The 25,308-nt window shown below is 39.5% G+C and overlaps 1 protein-coding gene and 1 long non-coding RNA gene across 5 annotated transcripts in view; both read left to right on the top strand.

Moving 5' to 3' along the window:
- LOC141376286 (uncharacterized) overlaps window positions 1-25,308 on the top strand; it is a 501,640-nt gene that overhangs the window by 136,730 nt on the left and 339,602 nt on the right. The gene's annotated exons all lie outside the window — the stretch shown is intronic.
- Window positions 1,577-25,308, top strand: part of marveld2a (MARVEL domain containing 2a) — a 24,372-nt gene continuing 640 nt past the window's right edge. Inside the window, exons 1-9 of one of the 4 annotated variants that reach the window (XM_005155534.6) lie at window positions 1,577-1,669; window positions 3,172-3,226; window positions 5,225-5,350; window positions 12,284-13,443; window positions 14,796-14,831; window positions 17,006-17,148; window positions 17,804-17,975; window positions 21,711-21,761; window positions 25,152-25,308. The exon at window positions 25,152-25,308 is cut by the window's right edge and continues 640 nt beyond it. In XM_005155534.6, coding sequence (XP_005155591.1) covers window positions 12,334-13,443; window positions 14,796-14,831; window positions 17,006-17,148; window positions 17,804-17,975; window positions 21,711-21,761; window positions 25,152-25,277 — 1,638 coding nt within the window. In that variant the 5' untranslated portion in view covers window positions 1,577-1,669; window positions 3,172-3,226; window positions 5,225-5,350; window positions 12,284-12,333 and the 3' untranslated portion in view covers window positions 25,278-25,308. Of the gene's footprint in view, window positions 1,670-3,171; window positions 3,258-5,224; window positions 5,351-12,283; window positions 13,444-14,795; window positions 14,832-17,005; window positions 17,149-17,803; window positions 17,976-21,710; window positions 21,762-25,151 lie in introns of all 4 variants that reach the window. The other 3 variants (XM_009305075.5, XM_681976.9, XM_009305076.5) reach the window with 3 other exon arrangements.

Below are 25,308 nucleotides of genomic sequence, written 5' to 3'. Positions count from 1 at the left end.
AAACCGAGCATCAGAATGAGGAAGAAACGTGATTTAAGTGACTTTAAATGTGGCATTGTTGTTGGTGCCAGACGGGCTGCTCTGAGTATTTCAGAAACTGCTGATCTACTGGGATTTTCACGCACAACCCTCTCTAGGGTTTACAGAGAATGATCTGAAAAGGAGAAAATATCCAGTTAGTGGCAGTTCTGTGGGCGCAAATGCCTTGTTGATGCCAGAGGTCAGAGGAGAATGGCCAGACTGGTTCCAGCTGATAGAAAGACAACAGTAACTCAAATAACCACTCGATATAACCGAGGTCTGCAGAAGAGCATCTCTGAACACACAACACGTCCAACCTTGAGGCAGATGGGCTACAGCAGCAGAAGACCACACCGGGTGCCGCTCCTGTCACCTAAGAACAGGAAACTGAGGCTACAATTCACACAGACTCACCAAAACTGGACAATAGAAGATTGGAGAAACGTTGCCTGCTCTGATAAATCTTGATTTCTGCTGACACATTCAGATGGTCGGGTCAGAATTTGGCATCAACAACATGAAAGCATGGATCCATTCTGTCTTGTATCAATGGTTCAGGCTGGTAGTGGTGGTGTAATGGTATGGGGGATATTTTCTTGGCCCACTTTGGGCCCAATTAGTACCAATTGAGCATCGTGTCAGTGCCACGGCCCACCTTAGTATTGTTGCTGACCATGTCCATCCCTTTATGACCACAGTGTCTCCATCTTCTGATGGCTACTTCCAGCAGGATAACACACCATGTCATAAAGCGCGAATCATCTCAGACTGGTTTCTTGAACATGACAATGAGTTCACTGTACTCAAATGGCCTCCACAGTCACCAGAGCTCAATCCAATAGAGCACTTTTGAGATGTGGTGTAACAGGAATTTCTTCAACAAATCTGCATCAACTGTGTGATGCTATCATGTCAATATGGACCAAAATCTCTGAGGAATATTTCCAGTACCGTGTTGAATCTATGCCAAGAAAGATTAAGGCAGTTTTGAAGGCAAAAGGGGGTCCAAATCAATACTAGTCAGGTGTACCTAATAAAGTGGCCCCTGGGTGTAGTTTTTAATAATTATACTTTCAAAGCCAGCATAGGGAACCACATACAGGACATGACACTCCCCATGTCCACCTTCTGCTTTGACTATGAATTATTACATCTTGCAATAATAATGAAGAGGAACCAAAACCTCTTCCTGAACTGAATCACGTGACGGCTTATTAAAAATGTTTATAAAATATCAATATATCTTATTATTATTATCATAAGTCCCATTAGTCACTGTTACTAATGCCTACATTTCTATAAATGACTGTACTATTCTATTATGTAGCCTATATTATGCATAGTATGTTTCCATTATATCCTGCCAGTGATAAAGATCATGCAAATAATGTCACCAGTGAGTCTGCACACTTTCGACATGACATAAGCCGCTGGTTTCAGTCACTGTCGTCATTATAGAATGTAAGTTTATAGGAAAGAAATGAAGAGAGCAGGTCAAAGTTTCATCTCCCTCTTCAGGTGAAGTCTTCAAGTCTCTGCTGACGTCACGCGCAGGGATAGGCTGCGTCACGTGGTACAACTTTCCAAACCTGTGTGTTTCCCGAAAAAAACATATAGAGAAACAAAAACCCCTTTGATAGTGGGAAAGGTAAGACGAAACCAACTTTAAAGTTCATTTTTTAGTCTTTACCTACAATATCCTTCTGTATTCACAAATAACCGACGTTTAAAGACGCGACGGTTATTGTTTTATTATAAACACATCTGTCAGTGCTGTTGTGCTCATGTTGTTTAGTTCCACCGTACTAAACGTTTTGTTCATGCTTCATATTTTAACTATGACTTCAATAAAGCAGACATCGAGTGAATATACTCATCATTTTTGCTGAATAACAACCATGTAAACTTCGCTGACCTGTCGACGTTTTTCTGAAGCGCGCGAAGCGCAGTGTAACATTCTTTCAGGTTAGCAATGTGTTCATTATATGTTTATAAATGTCAATAACATGTTATGCTATTCACTATTGGTAATTAGCTAGGCTACATTGTTGAATTGATGCCAGAAATGCACAATACTATGTACTAAAATAGGCTATTTACATGCCATAAATATATAATGTATACACACAGCAAAGTCTTAACAATTAGCATATGTATGTTTTTTAAATATTAAACACATGACATTCTTTTTTTAAGTGTTTGCTTATTGTTTAAGGATGAATGTGTTTATTGGTTTTATTAAAATATAACTTAGGTAATGTAATTATTCATCATTGAATTTTCCTTCGGCTTAGTTCCTTATTTATCAGGGGTTGCCCAAGTGCAATGAACCGCCAACTATTCCAGCATATGTTCACCGAACTTACCCCTGTTTACTAAGCGTAACTACTGATACAGGCACAATGGAGCGCTTTAAAGTCGTGAAGAATAGTCAATTCATCAACCGATCACTCGTATGTGAACTCATATACAGACCAGCTGACCTTCATGGCAAATCAGCGCTGTTTAAGAATGGGCTCAACAGCGCTCAAATGTTCGAGGGAAATGGACCTTTTTTTAAAAATTCCAGTACCAATTGGTATTGAATTCTAGTATCGTGACAACACTACATCCCATAATGCAATTCACAACCGTAAATAAACGGAAACACTTGTGAATCGCAAAACTACAGAAACTGTTTTTAACAGAAATATTCTACAGTGTAGTATGAATGTGCTGATTGCTTACATTAATACATTCATTCATTTTCTTTTCGGCTTAGTCCCTTTAATAATCTGGGGTCTCCACAGCGGAATGAACCACCAACTTTTCCAGCATATATTTTACACAGTGGATGCCCTTCCAACCGCACTGGGAAACCCATACACACTCATGCCCACACTCATACACTATGGCCAATTTACCTGTACCGCATGTCTTTGGACTGTGGGGGAAACCGGAGCACTCGGAGGAAACCCACACGAACACAGGGAGAGCTTGCAAACTCCACACAGAAACGCCAACTGACCCAGCTCAGGCTTGAACCAGCAACCTTGCTGTGAGGCGACAGTGCTACCTACTGCGCCACTGCGTCGCCACACTTATATATAACTTGGGTAATATCTTTTATTAGTGTATTACCTTTGTTCTCTTCTTGTTTTTGTCTTTCAGTCCTTGGGATTTTCATACATCCGATGAAGTTTTACACACTGAACTCAAGACCAATGTAAGTCTTGCCCAGTCACCGCTTGTGAAAGGTATTCAATAGAACTGTCCTGTTTTTTTTTATTTAATTTGTAATGTGTATTATACGTTTGAGCAATACCATGCAAATATCAACCTGGCCATACTTTTTTTTTTTTAACCAAAATAGTGAAACCCTTTCTAGGTTTTGTGTAAGCCTGTATTTTACAGTACTGTAAAAATACTCAAAAAATGTCTCTGTTAACGTTTCAGACAATGGGGTATATGCTGAGCTAGTGTTTTTCCCATGCTGATACACTTCCGGTGACCTGTTTTTGTGAATTTTTTTCCATTTTATACGGTTCCTTTTACAGCATCGACTTTGTATTGTAGTTAAAATACATTCAGTTAAATAAACTCTGGCATTAATTTAGTTGCTCAAGCGTAAAACAAGACAGAAACGTCGTTTACTCACACGCGCCCGTCAGAATCGGCAGGTTAGAGCAGAAGCTCCATTGAATATACTAAGGTAAAATAAATGCTCATATTACAAAGACACGGCGGGGGAAAAGGTAATTTAATTCAGTGCTTCTTGTACAATCTGAGACCCAATTTATATTGGATATCACTCAGCTAATGGAGATCGCTGATTTTGAAAGAAAACAGACCTTAAACGCGCCATTTTTTCCATTGCATACAGTTCGCCGGAAGCGCTTAACCCAGGTTACTGGCAAATTAAAAGTCCCATTAGCATGCTTCGGCATATACCCTATTATATTTGATTTACCAAAGTCATACAACCGTCAATTTCACATACTGTATGTCACATCCATAACCAAGATTATTCCTCATATATGTAAGCTAAAATCAAATCAATAATTTTTGTTCTGTAGCGAGCCAACTCTCATCCTTTTGATTAGCATTGTTTAGTATGTGCAGTTTAATCCACTGATTTTCTACAAAGTATGTAGTATACTGTAAACTCGCAAACTTTTTTGTCACGTCTATAATGCATGTTTATTTCCCTCATTTACAATATAAAAAATGTTTACAGATTTATATATTTCTGATCCTATAACTCTGTGGTTAGTACACTATCCAAGTTTTAGGAACAACAAATAGTAACATGACTTCTAGTTGATTATTTGGTATCAGAAGTGGCTTATATAAAAGGCAAAGGCCTCTAGATTGCGCTTATTTTACCAGAATAAAATATGATCATGTCTTGATTTTGAATGATTTCAATAGGACAGTAAGGTCTGACTCTGCTTAGACAAAAGTCTCATCACTGAACAGAAATAATATCCAGTATAGAATATGAAGTCCTGCTGCAGTGGAGACAGAATGAATATTGTGTCTGACTCCATCATGAGCTTGGAGGACTGCATCCATACATCTCTGCACTGACTCAAATCACTGATTAATGAAGTAATCTGGAATGGCAATGAAAGCGTTCCTGCAGGACTCCCAGAGTTCATCAAGATCCTTTGGATTCATCTTCAATGCCTCCTCCTTCATCTTACACCAAACATGCTCAATAATGTTCATATCTGGTGACTGGGCTGACCAATCCTGGAGCACCCTCTCCTGTGGTTTGTAATGTAATGGGCAGCACAAATGTCTTGATGCCTCAGGCTGTTGATGTTGATCACTCTGCAGATCTCTCGCACACCCCCATACTGAATGTAACCCCAAACCATGAGTTTTCCTTCACCAAACTTGACTGATTTCCATGAGAATCTTGGGTCCATGCTGGTTCCAGTAGGTCTTCTGCAGTATTTGTGATGATTGGGATGCAGCTCAGCAGATGATTCACAGAAAAATTCGACCTTCTGCCACTTTTCCAAATAATCTACTAATTGTCAAGTTATTATTTGTTGCTCTTACGACTGGGCTTTCGTCAGATAGTGTAGTTTTGGAAAATATAATCAGATGTTTTAATATAATGTTAACATATACTTTCTCTGTGAATTTATATTTTGAGTTTCTACTTCAAATGTCACATCCATAACGCTGGAATTGCTCTTTTCTCTTTCATTAGGTAACCTACTGTATGCTTAAGGAAGAGCGTAACAATGGAGATTGTTGTTTTTCTTATTTTCTGCTGTTGATGCAGAGTTGAGCAGTAGTGTATGATTACCCAATCAGACATCTAGTGCTTGAACAGGCATGTTCGCCTCTCTTTCTGTCTGTGTCGTAAATGTTTGGGTTGCAGTCGTCTCCTCTGTGGGTTTAGAGTTAGAGCTCTTGCTAGCGGATGACAGGTTACTGTTACAATCGTCTCTATGTTCAAGTTACAGAGTCGGAGCGCCTGAAATGGAGAGCACCTGTGTCCAGAGAAAGTGTGTTTTACATTAGGGCTGTGAAATATAGCAATATTCAGTTGAAGTCAGAATTATTCGCCCTCCTGTGAATTTTGTTTTCTTTTTAAAATATTTCCCAAATTATGTTTAACAGAGAAAGGAACTTTTCCCAGTATTTCCTGTAATATTTTTTCTTCTGGAGAAAATTTTATTTGTTTTATTTTGGCTAGTTTTTAATAAAATAAATAAATTAATTAAGGTCAATATTATTAGCCACCTTAAGCTATATTCATTTTGATAGTCTACAGCAGTGGTCACCAAACTTGTTCCTGGAGGGCCGGTGTCCTGCAGATTTTAGCTCCAACCCTAATCAAACACACCTGAACAAGCTAATCAAGGAACGGACTTGAGTTCTTTTGGACACCGGTCTTGCCAGGTGTCCTCGGAAGAACGAACTCAGGAGACCGCGAGGGCAGAGAACGCGTCCTTTGAGAAATGGGATGCTGCATTCTTCCTGATGGTCATGTCATCTTCACGCGTTTTAAATAGTAAATTATTTAAACATTACAGCCTTCATACAACGAATTATTGTTTCCCCCCTCTTCAAAATATATACTTTGCATTAAAACATAATAAATATACTCTGCACAATATAAATAAAACTGATTTTTATACGAATTTCAGCAAACAAACACCCTTAATGTGTTTATTCCTTTATTAAGATATTCATGTTAATGTTTATATTCACCGTTTCATTTAGGGAAGCTCCTTAGGTAAATAAGTGATATCTCTGAACGTTAATAATAAATTTAAATAAAATGCTGCGCTTCCCACCTCCAGTCGCAATGACTTCTGGGACTTCCAGAGCGAGTTCGCTGCTCAAGTCTGCATCAGTGCGTCCTCGATATCAAGATCACATCCGGGAAGTTTCATGCGTCCTCTGTACTTGCGGTCTTTAGTATTGGAACTGAACTTAGGCAGCTGATGATGACGTTACACGAGAACACAAGAAGACCGCTGAAGAACGCATATTGGGAAACAGCCTAGGTATACTTGAAACATCCAGACAGGTGTGTTGAGGCAAGTTGGAGCTAAACCCTGCAGGGACCCCTGCTCTACAGAGCAAACTACTGTAATACCATGACTTGCCTAATTACTTTAACTTGCCTAATTAACCTAGTTAAGCCTTTAAATGTCACTTTAGGCTGAATAATAGTATTTTGAAAAATATCTAGTCAAATATGATGTGCTGTCATCATGGCAAAGATAAAATAAATCAGTTATTAGAAAAGATTTATTAAAACTGTTTAGAAATGTGTTGAAAAAATCTCTCCATTAAACAGAAATTGGGGAAAATATTCAGGGGGACTTATAGTTCTGACTTCAACTGCATATCTTATGCAGTAAGTATCTGCTTGTTAAGTGTGACGTCACGCGAAGCGGCTTCCGGGTCCAAGCGCTCTATTCAACTGAATGGGGAGACTCATGGTAATGGTAATAATAAACGTTTACAAAGCGATTTAATGCTTTCGAAAATCACGATCGCAGTATATATGTCCATCCCTAATATCCGATGGCCAGAAAGTGATTAATTTTTTTATAAATTGTTACATTTTTGGTATTTGTTATGCAGCAAGCCCAGAGATTGTTGTGTACACTATGATTTCATATGAAATTAACTTTAATGTGTGATAGGAATAAAACGTGATCGTAAATGAATGATTTCTCCACTCAAATGAGTGGCGGCTTGGACCCGGAAACAGTATTACATACGTCACAAACTCGTCACCACTTAACAAGCGGATAGTCTGTCGTTTTAAATTATGCTCTGTCGTTTATTTCAGGGTGTCACCAAACACATTGTTTACGCCAGTGGTCACCCGGAGGGCTGGTGTCCTGCAGATTTTAGCTCCAACCCTAATCAAACACACCTGAACAAGCTAATCAGGGTCTTACTAGGTATACTTGAAACATCCAGGCAGGTGCATTGAAGCAAGTTGGAGCTAAACCCTGCAGGGACACCGGCCCTCCAGGACCGAGATTGGTGACCCCTGGTTTACACTAATACTATTTTATAATTTTGGTAAGTGCAGAGTTAAACTAAGGGCAATATTAAACACAATTACAGAAATACAGACAGAAGCATAAATAACAGCAATATGTTAAATTTGCAATCTAGAGTGTAAAATGTTTACATTTTGCAATTTATTTAGTAATATTTTTATGTTGGACCTGTAATCATGTCACTTGGAAAAGCCTTTTACCTTTTAGTTCTAAATAAAGTGAGAAATACGAGTACACATGGGTACATTATGTAGTGTATACTTTCAAATATATTAAAATAAAAGTATTTTTATATGGTCTTTATACACTTACCGGCCACTTTATTAGGTACACCATACTAGTACCTGGTTGGACCCTCTTTTGCCTTCAGAACTGCCTTAATCCTTCATCGCACAGATTTAACAAGATACTGGAAATATTCCTCAGAGATTTTGCTCCATATTGACATGATAGCATCATGCAGTTGCTGCAAATTTGTCGGCTGCACATCCATAATGCCAATCTCCCGTTCCACCACATCCCAAAGGTGCTCTATTGGATTGAGATCTGGTGACTGGATGGAATTTGAGCATAGTGAACTCATCGTCATGTTCAAGAAACCAGTCTGAGATGATTCACGCTTTATGACATGGTGTGTTATCCTGCTGGAAGTAGCCATTAGAAGATGGAGACACTGTGGTCATAAAGGGATGGACATGGTCAGCAACAATACTCAGGTAGGCTGTGGTGTCGACACAATGCTCAATTGATACTAATGAGCTCAAAGTGTGCCAAGAAAATCTCCCCCACACCATTACACCAACACCACCAACCTGAACCGTTGATACAACGCAGGATGGATCCATGCTTTCATGTTATTGATGCCAAATTCTGACCTGACCATCTGAATGTGTCAGCAGAAATGGAGACTCATCAGAGCAGGCAACGTTTCTCCAATCTTCTATTGTCCAGTTTTGGTGAGCCTGTGTGAATTGTAGCCTCAGTTTCCTGTTCTTAGCTGACAGGAGCGGCACCCGGTGTGGTCTTCTGCTGCTGTTGCCCATCCACCTCAAGGTTGGATGTCTTGTGTGTTCAGAGATGCTCTTCTGCAGAGCTCGGTTGTATCGAGTGGTTATTTGAGTTACTGTTGCCTTTCTATCAGCTGGAACCAGTCTGGCCATTCTCCTCTGACCTCTGACATCAACAAGGCGTTTGCAGCCACAGAACTGCCGCTCACTGGATATTTTCTCCTTTTCAGATCATTCTCTGTAAACCCTAGAGATGGTTGTGTGTGAAAATCCCAGTAGATCAGCAGTTTCTGAAATACTCAGAGCAGCCCGTCTGGCACCAACAACCATGCCACATTTAAAGTCACTTAAATCCCCTTTCTTCCCCATTCTGATGCTCGGTTTGAACTGCAGCAGATCGTCTTGACCATGTCTACATCCCTAAATGCATTGAGTTGCTGCCATGTGATTGGCTGCTTAGAAATTTGCATCAACGAGCAGTTGGATAGGTGTACCTAATAAAGTGCCCGGCTATGTAAACTATCAATTGACAGAAATGGCACTATAATATGATATATATATATAGTTAGCAGGATATGAGATGAGATTTTTGTCATATCGCCCAGCCCTACTCTGCATACTGTAGATTGAAATAAACATTTATCACACTTGTACTTGTATTGCTTTGTTAACCACAACATTACGTGGTCAAATACTTCTGTATAATTATGCTAAAGAGTATAATTGGCCACTGTTCCACGTAGCTGTTCCAGTTTTTCATCTGAATGGTTTACTATTGCAAAAGATGACCTACTAACTTTACATTTTTACTTAGAAATTTCACATGTATATACACAGTATATACTTACAGTTCAGCTAGTTCACTTGTTTATCTCTTTAAGACACAGCTGCTCTCCAGACATGTTTCTTGTAGCTCTTTCTGGTATACCAAATGATGATTATTGGTGTTAATGGATCTTATCTGCTTTGGAAATGTGGGTTGAATTTCCTGATATAACAGTGCTTCAGCTTTTTCCTGCACTCTTTCACTTGGAGAGGTGTTTTTCTGTCGACAATTTTGCTTACTATGCAACTGGAATGTTTACATAGTCCAATGTACACTATAGTGGTTCTCAACTGGTTTTGATTCAGAACAGAGATTTTATATTGGACATCAACAGATGACCTAAAGCTAAATTATAGTTTATGTACATTTCAGCTAGAAATGAAGAGTAGGGGGGCGCGGGGTAAAATGTAACATGGAATTTTTAGGTATTTGCTCAGGGTTCACCATGGCATGCTTCCGAGGTTTTCACCACAGACGTCTTCCTGCTAATTATTGAAAAAGTTTGGCAAAATTTGCATGAGAGACACTGTATTTTTTTATTATAGTCAACATTTGTATATGTTCTGTTCACAGTCTTCTTGGCTGAAAGATGAAATCATTTCGAAAGATGTAAACACACAGTGACTGCTAGCCAGTTTTGAGGAAAACACGACACTGTGGGGTTAGTTGTAACAGGGTGTTACATTTAAGCCACACACTGTTAGACACCAATTAAACCATCAAAATAATGGTTGAATTTTGAGTGTAATGTTTTCATTTTTTTTTCAATAAAATGTTTTTAATAGACAAATATATATATAATTGCTAATAGTACAAATAAGTGCATTATCTAATAATAGATAATAATCCAAATGTCTTTATCCAACAAATAAATAAATAAACATGCTGTGCAATGTAGAATAAAAATTTAATTGAGCTAAGTACTGAGGAAATATACTATTATTTAAAGTAAACTGGATTTAAATTAATTGTGTGAAATCTGGCTTTTTAACTAAAGGATGTGCTACAACTTGGCCCGCAGGTGGGGTACATAGTAGCAATTCTACTCCTGGCACTTTTGGTAACACTGCACAGAAACCATGAGTCCGGCGATCATATAACCAGTGCTGATTTGTAGGAGAGGCTTGTGTGTTGTTGTTAAAAAACAAATGGTTTGTCTAACCCTATTAATTTGTTCATTATTTGGCCAAAACCAAAAAGTGTTACTTTGTGCCCCGCTCTCCCCTAAGTAACCTTGCAAAAAATAAACAAAACACAAAAACTAAAATGCATTCACTGATTAACCGCAGAAGAGGTTTAAAAACAAAAGGAAAACTAAAAACTTACAAAAGTTGTCTTATGTACAATTATATGGACAATTAAAAAATTATTATTGAGCGCCATTCACACCAAGAATGATAACGATAAACACATTTCTTTTGTGCGTAGGATAGAGAGTAGGCGTCTCGTCACACCCCTAGCTTATATAGATTACACGAGCTGGATTCACTGGTCAGATACGCTTAAATTGTAGCACACTCAGGACATCTGCTGGTTAAAAGTCATTAACTAACAATAAACAGATTGTTATCATTTACTGGTGTGGACACAAAAAGTGGCCCTTTGGCCTTAATGTTTTTGGGAATACACCTATGATAAAAATAGTATTCGAGCCAAGTAGTATGTCCGAGTTCAAAGAACTGGAAAAATAGTATACTGGAAGTACCCGGTTGACCTACTACTACCGGTGAGATTCCGAAGTGTGCATCCGATGTGCGCTACGCTATCCCATGATGCCACTCTAAAGAATTCAGGAGCAGGAATAAAGCGATGAAACCAACCCAAGCTCATTCTGAAAACGTAGTCCCGCGGACGTTTCTGGAGACAGCGAAATACGTCCCGGCAGGTACGTACGGCCGCGTTTATTTTTTTCAAGCGAGCGCTAAGGGGCGGTGTGACGCTGTACCCTATCGCGCTTGCCGGCCGGCCGACCGCTTACCTCCTTGTGGAGGGCTTCCCCGCTGCAACCTGTTTGTCCACTCAGCTCACCGTGTACGTCGGCAGGCTCGAGATGCAAAGAGGAGTTGACCACGGCTATCGGTTTCGAGTGTGGGGAAGAGCGGTTCCAGCAATCAGGTAAGACAAAAACAGAATCCCAAAAATTAAGTGAACGAGTTTCGTAACAGGGTGAGAATGCAGTGAAATCCGAAAACGCGGTAGAAAAAAAAATCAGGGCTTTTATTTTTTTGTACGGCTTTTTGTAAACTGTTGCTCGATTTTAGGGAAGTGAGCGGGCAGGCAGGACAATTGGTAAAATTGGTTGGGTTCAGGGAAGTAGGAGGGCGGGTCAGCCGATTGTCCGGTCGCGCAGTCAATCATCCGGTCAGTCGGACAGCGGCCTCTGGTGGGTCAACGCGAGAACAGCGTGGGCGCGAACCGCACTCGCGAGAGGTGTTTGAGATGCGAAAAAGTGCACAACAGCGGCCTCTCGCGGAATCGCAAAAACTGCAGCTGTACGTACCCGCCGGGACGTATTCCGCGGTCTCCAGAAACGTCCGTGGAACTACGATTCCACAATGAGCCCGGGTTGGATGAAACTGATGCGGGTAGGTCACGTGATAATGACAAATTGCGGATGTAGTACATCCGAGTTCTATTCATACTACTCACATTCATACTGTATAGGACACCCTTTTCTAATGGTCGTGTAGTAGATTCAGATGTAGTACCTACTCGAGTAGTAGGTGATTTCGTACACAGCCCTAGTGTGCTTTTGTTTATCTTTTCATGTTGCTGCTAAATACACACATGTAAATCCCATTAACATAATTGGTCACAAGCTACCAGTTGAGAACTGCTACTCTGCAAGAGCTAATATCAGTGCCTTTCATCTTATACCTGATTTCTTCATGTTGCTCTAGGGATAACTGCGTTCCCTGGAGGAAATTCCTTTCAGCATTGTCTCTGAAACATGCACCACTACAACGATGCCCCAGCAGGCTCGCTCGCCAGTCTTCACAGCTTGGTTGAGCACAGGGCCGATTCTTTATACTCCGAACCTTTTCCGCCACCTCCTCTGCCAGACCAACCACCAATAGGCCCTGAGTTTGACCCCAGTGGCAGCGAGGACAACGGGGACTCTGCCATTGACATCAAACCCGTCCACCGTTTCATCCCAGACTCATGGAAAAACTTGTTCAGGTCCAGCAGTGGAAGCAGCAAGTTGAAGTCGATGTTGGGATCAAGCAGCAAAAACACGACGACTGACGGCGTTCGCTGTTCTCCGCCACACTCCCCATCGGTTCCTGGCTCTTACCGCGACCCGTACGGTGGATCCGGAGGCAGCTATAACTCCCGTAAAGAGCGTGAAGCAATGCTTTTAGGAAATCCCGTTGAATCAATCGACGGCCGCACTGCGCACACAGCTTTGACTTACAGCGAAAAGGTAGAGGAGTACAACCAGCGTTACGCATACATGAAGTCTTGGGCTGGACTTTTACGTATTCTCGGGTGCGTCGAGCTGCTTTTGGGGGCAGCCATTTTTGCTTGTGTATGTGCATATATTCATAAAGACAATGAGTGGTATAACACGTTTGGTTACTCGCAGCCTGGTGGCTTCTATGGAGGAGGTTACGGAGGTTATGGAGGCTCTTATGGAAGCGGTTATGGCAATGCCAACTACTCTGGACCAAAGACACCGTTCATCTTGGTGGTAGCAGGATTGGCATGGATCGTGACCATTATCATGCTTGTCTTGGGAATGACCATGTACTATCAGACTATACTTCTAGACTCAAGTTGGTGGCCTTTAACAGAGTTCGTCATAAACCTTGCTCTTGCACTTCTGTTTTTGGCGGCCGGCTGTGTATATGTGAATGACACCTTACGAGGCGGACTTTGTTACTATCCGGTCTTCAATAATGGCATCAATGGTGCTTTCTGCCGCACCGAAGCAGGACAGACAGCTGCGATAATCTTCCTGTTTTTCACCATGATCGTGTACTTGGTTGGGGCCATAGTGTGTCTGAAACTGTGGCGGCATGAGGCAGCTCGGCGACTACGAGAACGACATGGCCAGGAGGTGAGATTTTTCTACTTTTAATTTATGCATCTTCAGGTCCTCAATTAAACACAAAATCATTTTAGAAATAGATTCTGCATGGTTTCTGACATTTACAATATGCATCACTGTTTTCACTTGAATGGATTCTGAGCTTAGATTTTAACAGCAGATGGTGCTCTAAGCTAGGCTGTTAAAAACTAGTCTGGTGCATGTCTGCTTTTTAAAAACTAGCCTAGAGCTCCGTCTGCTGTTAAAAGTAGCTTAGAGCATTGTCTGCTGTTAAAAAAACTAGCCTAGAGCGCTGTCTGCTTTTTAAAAACTAGCCTAGAGCACCATCTGCTGTTAAAAACTTGTCTAGAGCACCATCTGCTGTTAAAAACTAGCCTAAAGCACCATCTGCTATTAAAAAAAAACTAGCCTAGAGCACCGTCTGCTTTTTAAAAACTAGCCTAGAGCACCATTTGCTATTAAAAACTAGCCTAAAGCACCGCCTCCTGTATAAAACTAGCCTAGAGCACCATCTGCTGTTAAAAACTTGTCTAGAGCACCATCTGCTGTTAAAAACTTGTCTAGAGCACCATCTGCTGTTAAAAAAAATAGCCTAGAGCACCGTCTGCTTTTTAAAAACTAGCCTAGAGCACCATCTGCTGTTAAAAACTAGCCTAAAGCACCGCCTCATGTATAAAACTAGCCTAGAGTGTCATCTGCTGTTAAAAACAAGCCAAAAGCACCAACTGCTCTTTATAAACTAGTTTAGAAAGCATTCTGCTGTTTAAAACTAGTCTAGAGCTCCATCTGCTGTGAAAAACAAGTCTAGAGTGCTGTTAAAAAACAGTCTACAGTGCCATTTGCTGTTTAAAATTTAGCTTAGAGCGCCGTCTTCTGTTGAAAACTAGCGTATTACAGCTTCGCTGTAAACCAATAGTTTTCAGCTGGGCGTCTTGCTCTGCCTTTTGGTACCCTTTTGATGTGCTAAGTACCCTTTGGAAAGGGTGCCCAAAAAGTCTTATGGTACAGTTCGCTGTTGGATACCTTTTGACAGTGGAAACAGACATAAAAGCGTACCATACCGTACCACTCAGTGGCAACGGGCCATTAGTACGTCGTTAAATAAAATGTGAAATATTGCTTTGACAAGTAGCCTAAAGGATTTCAAAAATACTCCAAACAAAATGTTTCTGTAACTTTGTGATTATTATACACCATTTTTGCTTTAGTAAACAAATTGCTGCAGTATCATCATGTGACACCTAGTTAGAACAGGTATTTTACAGCAGATATTTAGGATTGTTGCCAATATCATCATTTGTTTTTACACATAATATGTTTAGAAAAACAACAATTGAATCATCTCCACATTTGTTTTACAGATGCAGCCAAGAGATTCTCCTGCTGCGGTACATTTGGTAAGTGTTTGTCTCTATTTGTGTACACGTTTAGCTGTGCTGCATTATCATCTGAAGTATCATTTCAGTGTATAGCATTGATAGTTAATAACAAATTACTCTGTGATGTATTTCCCAAAACCATCGTTAGACAACTAAGGTTACCATATCTGTAGTTATCAATAAAGTTTTACAGATTCTGTGTTTCCCGAATCCTACGTTCCCACAAACATCGCAAATGCGTGTGGTTTGAAGTACAGCTTCTGTCCTGTAGTATAAGAATTGTTTCCTCCTAACGTGACACTTATATGATTAAAAATGGTAAATCTCAAATGTTTAACTTGAATGTTTCCAGTTTCCAAAAAAAGTGGAGTGTTCCTTTAAGTTTAACACATTATTTTCACATGTATTTTCAAAATAGTTATGCTGTGTTTACACCAGACGTGGAACGCATGAATAAATCGCGATATTTGCGCGTAAATAGACGCGTGAACATTTTGAGGTTACTCGCTTCAAACGTGTGTCACATTCACTTCACATTAGACGCGGATTCGCACCATGGGCAGGGCTTCTGTCTGGCCGATGACTCTAGCAGCGTTGTTAAATGGCTAACATGGATTTTATTGAGAGAATAGCTGTATTTATGTGCTTTAGGAAGGCTGAAATACAGCATAGAGTCATCCGGCACTGTGTCTGAGTCTCATCAACTTCTAAAGAAGCTATGCCTGGATAATGGAGGCTTTTAGCGGTGTTTCAGACTGAGCAGAGCCTAGTTTGATGAGCTGTTGTCTGGTGTCGGCAGGAGGATTTCCCCTCGGGACAACAACAACAGGCGCTAAATCATAATCACTTCCCTACTAGAGCAAGCTCCTGATTGGTTAACCCGGTGCAATTGTCCTCTGAAGTTCAGATATTTTAACTTGAGCAATACACGCATAATGCACAGAACGACGCTTAATGTTGAACAGATCCGCCACTTTTTATGCTCATAAACAATCATAAAGTCCTCGTGCTGCAGGAATTAGGAGGTCTGCTGAAGGTGCAGCTGTCGTGCAGTGAGGGGTTTGGGCCTTTAATAAACTACAGCAGTTTGCGTTCACTGAACAGTAAGAATGATTAATAAATCCATATGAAATAGTCCCTTAAAAGTCACGTCTCGCTTTCAGTTTCGGGCTCTGGCGCGTTTTGCGTTCACATACAAGCATATTGCACCAAAGCCCAAGTGAACTGCGCTCAGGCCCACCTCTTCCAACCGGGCCAGGGCCGGCCAAGTGAACCGTGCCTGAGCCCGATTCAGAGCACTCGCACTTCTCAAACGATCCGGGAAACGGGCCGGGGCACGGTTCGGATAGCATAGTGTGAGTACGCCCTAAAGGCTGATTTGTACTTCTGCGTTAAGCGCACGCTTATGCTATGGCGCAGCCTAGGTGTGGACGCATAGCCCTCGCCGTGGCCGTTGGCGTCGCTGATGCGCACCTCTCAAAAAATGTAACTAAACGTCGGAACAACACGTAGCGCAAGCTCTGTGATTGGTTGGCTTAGTAGCGCTGACGAGTGTGGGCGGGACTGAGAGCAGTGCGAGAGTTTTGTTTTGTGTTTACCTCATGGTTAAAGTTGTTGCATGTCCGCCGGTTCCTGCCTCAAAATGAGCAAGTGTGAAGCACTCTTACATTAAGCAAGCGTTCAGATAAAAGGATGTCAAAGGATGTCTATTCTTGTCTTTGCATTGACTTAATATGTAAGTCACTCGCGCTTGACGCTTCTTCCGCGTCTGGTGTGAACACAGCTAGGCTGAATTTACAGGGGGTTTTACTTTATGGAAGTACTTGATGGAACTACACTGTAAAAAATGCAGGGTTCCACAAAATTCATTTATGTTGTCCCAACACAAATTGATTAAGTTAACTGAACACTTTTAACAAATTTATGTAAATTTAACATAAAACAGTTTAGCTGTCCCAATGAAATCTCAAGAATTGTGTTGTTTCAGCTCATTTTAAATTAGTAGTTTAAACAAGCAAAAAAAAAAATTTTTGGAGTGTCAAAGTGATTCTTGTTTCTCGGTTTCAGCCCACAAATATATGCAAACAATGCAGCACTTCATCAGCAGCTTTAACGAAGTTGGCCAAGGGCTTAGCAAAGAGTCAGTTTGTGACTACACTTGTTATTTAGTGTTTGTCATTCTCTTTGTTCAGGTTGTTGATGGTTCAAGAGAGCCAGTGTCTGTTTTAGCGCCGGTACAGAAAACACACACTGCCGTCTCCAATCCTAAAGTTGTGAAAGGACACATTCCAGCGGGACACACTCCTAAACCTGTGATCATGCCGGATTATGTTGCGTGAGTACAGTTGTGCAAAAACACAAGCAAACTATTACTGTTATATGACAATGATAAATATTCACGATTTGATTAATTTATTTACTTCCTCATCATTTGCTTGCGCTCAAGTGTTTATAAACCTTTCTTTTTTTTTTTGTTGAACACAAAGGAAGATATTCTGAAGAATGTTGGAAAAATGCACCCGTTGACATTCTTCAGTTTATCTTCCTTTATGTTCAACAGAAGAAAGAAACTCTTACAGGTTTTGAACAAGTGTAAGACGAGTAAATGAGGGCAGATTTTACATTTTTGAGTGAACTGTCCCTTTAAGTGCGGTGGCTCAGTGGTTAGCACTGTCGCCTCACAGCAAGAAGGTTACTGGTTTCAGTCCTGGCTGGGCCAGTTGGCATTTCTGCGTGGAGTTTGCATGTTTGCATGTGAATTGGATTAATTAAATTGGCCGCAGTTTTTGAGTGTGTGTGTGTGTGAGTGAATGAGAGTGTATGGGTTATTCCCAGTACTGGGTTGCAGCTGGAAGGGCATCTGCTGCATAAAACATATGCTGGAATAGTTGGCGGTTCATTCCGCTGTGGCGACCCCTGATAAATAAGGAACTAAGCCAAAGGAAAATAAATAAATGTCCTTAAAGTGCTTGCCTTGTCTTTCCCTGCAGTAAATATCCAGCTATTCGCACCGATGAGCAGCGGGACCAGTATAAAGCTGTGTTTAATGACCAGTACTCCGAGTATAAAGAGCTCCATGTTGAAGTGCAGGCGGTACTCAAGAAATTTGATGAAATGGATGTCATGATGCAGAATTTACCGCAAAACCCCACCAGCTACACGGTCAGTTACAATTCAGATTTTGTTTGCCACAATATTTTTTATTTTGTTTTCAGCTTTTGCACACTGAAATACAGCCTTTTACAACCACAACATTCCTGCATTTACTAAATATAGGAATTAAAGGTTATGTCTATATACAGATGACGTCAGAATTATTAGCCCCCTGTATTTCTTCAACATATTTCTAATCATAATAGTGTTAATAACTCATCTCTAATAACTGATTTATTTTATCTTTGCCATGATGACAGCACATAAGACTAAATATTCTTTAAGACACTTCTATACAGCTTAAAGTGACATTTAAAGGCTTAACTAGGTTAATTAGGCAAGTTAGGGTAATTAGGTAAGTCATTGTATAACAGTGGTTTGTTCTGTAGATCAGGGGTTCCCAAACTTTTCAGCCTGCGACCTCAAAATGACAATGCCAGTGACTCATGACCCCCAACATCCTCTGAGGTGGTTATAAATACAGAAACCTTGCATGCAATGGCGCACACACACCAATAGACTCAAGTCTATTCTTTGTTTAATTTTTTTTATGTATGTCAGTGCTGTAAATGCATCAGAAAGTTTAACCTGGTGTTATAAAATCAATCTGCTGCATCTGACGCTATTGCTTTGTCTTAATATAATGTGAATACCTCAGGGGTCGCAATTCAATAGAACTATAAGCTACTATAGTAACTATATAGTATATAGCAGGGGCGTCCAAACTCAGTCCTGGAGGGGCGGTGTTCTGCATATTTTAGTTCAAACCAGGCCCGGATTGGCTAATCGGGAGGACCGGGAGAATTCCCGGTGGGCCGGTCTGTTTTTTGGCTGCGAGGGCCGGTGTCCCTAGCTCCAGAATCTGTCGCTCTCAGCAGTCACACTTTTAAAAAATTATTTATATAAAATTATATAGTAACTATAAACAACATTTTTTTCACTTCAGTAGATTATGGATTAAATATGGTAATTCTTATGGTTTAATAAAAATAAATAGATTTTTGGAAATCACCAGGCAACCCCCCCCCCCTCTTATTGTCCTGTGACCCCCACTTTGAGAACCACTGCTGTAGACTATCGAAAAAAAGATTGCTTAAAGAGGCTAATATTATTGATTGGTTTAAAAAAATTAAAAACTGCTTTTATTCTGTATTTTTTTTGTGTGTGTTTTTGACAAAAGGTACAGTACATTAAAGGTATTCAATGACAAAGGTATTTTAATTTTTCTTTTTTTTTTTAACCATACATAAATTTTAAACAGAGACAAATAAACATAGTAAAAAATTTTTTGAAAAGAAAATGCATTAAATAAAAATATATATTAATGATAATAAAAATGAAAATAAAATAAAAATAAATTTACAAAAAAAATAAAAATTAAAAAAATTAAATAAATACAATAAATAAAAAAAAATAAAAAAAAATAAAAAAACGTGGGGGTGGGGGTGGGAATTTTTGGTTGGAGGAGTACATTAGGCAAGGCAAGGCAAGTTTATTTATATAGCACATTTCATACACAGTGGCAATTCAAAGTGCTTTACATAAACAAGAATAAAAGAAAAAAGTAAAAAAAACAAAAAAAAATGATAAAACTGATTAAAAAACATAAAAACAGGTAAAATGTGATATAAATGAATGAAGAAGAAGAGAAAAATTACATTAGTCTCAACATGAATTATTAGAGGGTCCCATGTTTTGACAAATGTTTTGGTTGATCCTAAAAATATTTAATTTTTTCTGTTTTCAAAAATAGCATTACATCACTAAGCCAAAGTGACAGTTTAGGTGGCATTGGTGATTTCCACTCCATAGGAATTCTTCTTCTAGCTATTAATGTTACAAAGGCAAAGGCGTTTTCTATTTCTTTGGCTACATGGATGTCCTCATTTGCTACTCCAAAAATATCCATTTCCGGATTTGGTTGAATTCTTAAATTGAAGGCTGAGATTAAAATTTCAAATATTGAAGACCAAAATCGTCTCAGTTTGTCACATGACCAGAACATATGGGTTAGGTCTGCCTTGCATGAGTTGCAATGATCGCATGTTTCATCTATATCGGGGTAGATTTTAGCCAGTTTGGTTTTGCTGTAGTGAATACGGTAAAGAATTTTCATCTGAATCAGATTAAGACGCGCCCATGATGAAGTCTTGTTTATAATTTTAACTGCTTTATCCCAAGTTTCTTCAGAAATATTCATTCCTAGTTCTTTTATCCATTACATTTTAATCTTCTCTAGTGTTGTGTTAGGAATATCATAATAAGGTTATACATTTTGGAAATGAGACCTTTGGGGTGTACAGGGGTTTTAAAAATTAAGTCCAGTCCAGATTCAGCAGGCATTTGAGGGAATACAGAGCACTGGGTCTGAACAAAGTGGTGAACCTGGAGGTATCTTAAAAAGTTTGATTTTTGAAGATTAAATACTGCTTTTATTCTAGCCAAAATAAAACAAATAAGACTTTTTCCAGAAGAAAAAATATTATAAGAAATACTGTGAAAAATTCCTGAATCTGTTAAACATCATTTGGGAAATATCTGAAAAGGAATAAAAATCACAAGAGGGCGAATCATTCTGACTTCAACTGTATATATCAAAACTAGATAATGCTCCTCCTGTTATCTATTCAAAAGTGATTTTCATCATCGTGCAGAATACAAAGTACAACAAACATTTATTGAAGAGTTTATCAATATGGATCTGCATGATTAGCATTGGCCACAAACAATTATTCAACCATCTGAAAAATCCACATCTTTGATGAAAGAACTCAAATACAATACAATTTATTTTCAAACACAGAATTTATTATACAAGTATCTTTTTCTAATAGAACTCTTGGCAGCATCTATCTTATCTATTAAATTGTATTTAAAATCCACTTTTAATACTTTTCAGTTTTTTGTGGTTGTTATGAGGAATTGTATTTTTGTAAGCACACATTAAAAATCCACGTTCCTTCAGTTTGTTATTTGCCATTTATTTGGATTTATTTATAAAATTCCTTCTTGAGTAAATTAAAAAGTAAAGTAATTTGTTTTAGTGAATCCAACACCATTTTGTGTTGTCAGTGCACGTGTTTATATTCACTTGGAAAATCTCAGTCCTTCCATATTTATTACATGCTGAATGTTCAACAAATGTTTTGACGCCACAGACTTGGAAAGGATGTGAATTTGCTGTTTTTAGAGAAACTGACATTTATAAAAATGTTTCCAAATGTGCACTGCTTACTTGGTTTGGACTTTTTGGGCATAAATATTTGACATTTATGCTTTTTAAAAAAAACAAAACAATTTTTTTCTTTTTTATGTTATTTAAATTTTTTATGTTGCTTGACTAAAAGCTTCTGCTCATTGCTTAAAGGGATAGTTCACCCGAAAAATGAAAATTGACACTTTTTTTTCTTTTTTTTAAACCACACTTAAGTGGTTGCAAACTTTTATGAGTTTCATTCTTCTGTTAAACACTAAAGAAGATATTTTGAAGAAAGCTGAAAACTGGTAACCATTAACTTTTAGCAGGAAAAACAAATACTATAAAAGTCAATGGTTACAGGTTTCCAACATTCTTCAAAACATCTTTTTTGTTCAAGAGAAAAAAGAAACTCAAACAGGTTTGGAACAAATGAAGGCTGAAAAAAATGATGACTGAGTTTTCATTTTTGGGTGAACTAATCCAGAATTTTGGCCTTTCAGAAACATCTCTCATTTTCATCTCTCAATTTGATTTTGCTATCCTAGGAGCGCGACCGCATCAACAAAATCTTGCAGGATTATCAGAAGAAAAAGATGGTGAGTTATTATCATTCAATCTGTACCGCCGTAAATGTATCTGCAGCTGTAAAAACAATAGTTGATCATAAATTATATATATATATATCTGTATATCTTTGTGTGTGTGTGTGCGTGTGCGTGTGCGTGTGCAAACGTCTTAGACTCTTGGACAGAAAAATAGATAGAATAATATTAAATTATGAATAATAATAAGTAGATATTAAATTATATTAAATAGCACATCATTTCAGAAAAGACTCAACATAAAAGTTCAAGCTGTTGCCTGGTGCTAAAGAGGTCACGTTAAAAAGACTTTTAATGCTCGTCTGTTGATTCTAAAAGTCATTTTGCTCGAGTACTCAATACATATTTACTATATTTTCTAGGTGAATATTAAATATATAATTCACCGACCCTGCATTTGCTCCATACCTGTTAGTCTCCCAAAGCTGGTGGTGGCCTAAAACTTTTGCAAAGCACTGTAGATAAGTATAATAAATCAAAACTGTTCAAATTTATGGATGATACATTTAATTTGCTGGCTTAATGTGAGAAATATATTCCACATTTGACTTTTCATAAAGGTGAGATCGCTATTCTTTTAGTTTTAAACCATCCATATATGTACACTTCTCAAACGTTACTTGTGGTATTTTGATTACTTTTAACTAGTATAGTACTAGCTTATTATAAAACTCAAATGCTATATAGCTTTTTATGAACAATATAATCAAATAAAGTCAAAAATAGTTTCCCTGTTCGTCTGGTGTAGACTGGGATGTTTTGTCTAGATGTTACTGACTGATTTATGAGGTAGTGAAGAGGGGGAGGAGGATGAGGAAGGAGGCGGAGTCTGCTTTTCTCTCAGGATTCGCTCCATTGTTTCTGTTGAAGTGGAGGAAATAGCTGCAGTCACCCAGGCTTTCAGTGGCTTCTATATAAAGTCTGCTGGAGCCGTATTTTGAGGGTTAGCACAGGGAAACAAACAGCTCGTAGCTCTGTTTCTGTCACGTTTTCAGCACATCAGATGGGCTGCGTTAAAGGGGACATATTATGCTCCTTTTCACAAGATTTCAAACAAGCCTCTGATGTCCCCAGAGTATGTTTGTAAAGTTTTAGCTCAAAAATCACACAAATAATGTTTTATAAGTCTTTTGAAACTGCCTCTTTTTAGGCTTTGATGAAAATTGTGCTGTTTTTACGACTGTCGCTTTAAATTTAAATGAGACTTTGAAAAGAGGGCAGGGCTAAAAATGCCTACTTGTTACACCCCATTCACACGGGACTTCAGCGTCAACGCTTGACTGAAGGCGTGTCTGAGGTTTGGGCTACCGCGATCGTCATAGCAGCGTCAGCCAATAAAATTCAGTCAGTACTAGCCTTAGGCCACTGTCTAGCTGGTGTATATGCATACAGCGATCTGATTGGCTAACGCTTCCGTCGGCGCTTGAAAGGTAGTGCAAGTCCCAACTTCTGCAGCGAGCAACGCCTCTAAAGCGGCGCCGACAGATCCACAATGGATCCACAACGCCTGACGTCACCCACTCAAAGTGAATGGAAAGCATTGACGCTGACATACAGCGTTAGTGTAGCAGCAGATTCAAAACAGCTGCTTCTCACTCAGCACTGTCTATGCTAATGAAGTAGAGTTGGTCACTAGTGGGCGGGGCTTTCCCTCTCTGATGACACGTATAAAGGGAGAATGTCAATCAACGACCCACCACTAGTTCAAACATTCTTTAAAATATATGTATTTTTTGTTGTTGTTGTTGTGGTTATTTACCAAAAAAGAAACTTCTGAATCTTTAGAACCACATGAGTGGGTCCTTTTTATTTTTTGGGGGATGAATCATGAACCAAGTGCTCCATTTTATGGTGAAAACGCAAAAAAAAAAAATGTAGGTTTACTATACTGATTGATTAATTTGTTTAAGCATGATTTTGCTATAAAATAGAAAAAAAATTTCAACTAATTTATATTTTGATCATTTAGAGTCCTCAATTAATCTAATATTTAAAAAGTAGGTTTAAGAAATAAACATGGCTGCAGCCTTATCACCCTGCAGCCCAAGACCAGTAACTCACTGAAGCTAAGCAGGGCTGAGCCTGGTCAGTACCTAGATGGAAGACCACATGGGAAAACTAGGCTGCTGTTGGAAGTGGTGTTAGAGAGGCCAGCAGGGGGCGCTCAACCTGTGGTCTGTGTGAGTTCTAAAGCCTGGTTTATACTTCTGCGTCAGGTGACTGGCGTAACCCACGGTGCAGGCAACCGCGTGGCTGTGCATTTATACTTCTGCGCGCTGTCTCTGTTGGTCTGCATTAACACTTCCGAAACGCTAGTGGGCAGTGAGGTGTAAATGTTCCTCTGTGTCGAGTTTCTTCGCTGCTTTTTTGCTTTTCCTGAACACTTCCGGGATGTACAAGTGGCTCAACCTCGCTCATTTTGAGGCAGGAACCGGCGGACGTGCAACAACTTTAACTATGAGGTAAACACAAAACAAAACTTTCCATCCGGAGCTCCTTCACGGGACTCCACACTTGTAAACAATCGCTCGCGCGGCGTCGCACCATTCGCGCGGCTCTCAGTACCGCCCAGACTCGTCAGCGCTACCAAGCCGACCAATCACAGAGCTTACGCTACGCGTCGTTGCGACGTGTAGTTACATTTTTTGAGAGGTGCACGTCAGTGACGGCGATGGCCACGGCGAAGGGCTATGCGTCAGCGCCGTAGCATACGCCGGTGTTTGACGCAGAAGTATAAATCAGCCTTAATGCCCCAGTAAAAGTGAAGGGGACACTATACTGTCAGTGGACGCCGTCTTTCGGATGAGATGTTATACTGAGGTCCTGACTCTCTGTGGTCGTTAAAAATCCCATGGCACTTCTTGTAAAGAGTTAGGGTGTAACCCCAGTGTCCTAGCCAAAGTCCCTCTATCGGCCCTTACGATAATGGCCTCCCAATCATCCCCATCCATCGAATTGGCTCGATCACTGTCTCTCCACTAGAGCTAGTGTCCTGTGGCAGCCATCGCATTCTCCAAGTGGATGCTGCACACTGGTGGTGGTGTGAAGAGACCCCGTCATGATTGTGAGGCGCTTTGGGTGTATGACCATACACAATAAATGCGCTATATAAATACACACATTACATTGCATTGCATAATATATAATTAATAAACTCTTACTTTTTTTACATCACTTAATAAATTACAGAGAGATTTCACAAGGTTGTTCTCTGTGTATATTTTCACATCAGTAAAAAACACAATAAATAAATAAATACTTAAACTGGTGCAGTATAAACCAATTTTTTGGAGTAAAATTCAACCAATATCAATCAGTGTGTGCATAACAGGAATATTAGTTACTACTTTTAATGCTGGTCTCATTGATGCTTTTGTCCCAAAGGATCCTTCATTCCTGGAGAAGAAGGAAAGATGCGAGTACCTGAAGAACAAGCTTTCCCACATCAAGCAGAGGATTCACGAATATGATAAAGTGATGGGCTGGAACGATGGTTATGGCTTACACTGATGCCACTGAATGCAAACCTGCTGCGACAGTC

Source organism: Danio rerio, chromosome 10 (assembly GCF_049306965.1).
Source record: "Danio rerio strain Tuebingen ecotype United States chromosome 10, GRCz12tu, whole genome shotgun sequence".
NCBI lineage: Eukaryota > Metazoa > Chordata > Actinopteri > Cypriniformes > Danionidae > Danio > Danio rerio.
The sequence above is the reverse complement of the archived record's forward strand: the minus strand, read 5'-3'. Positions and strand labels throughout refer to the sequence as shown.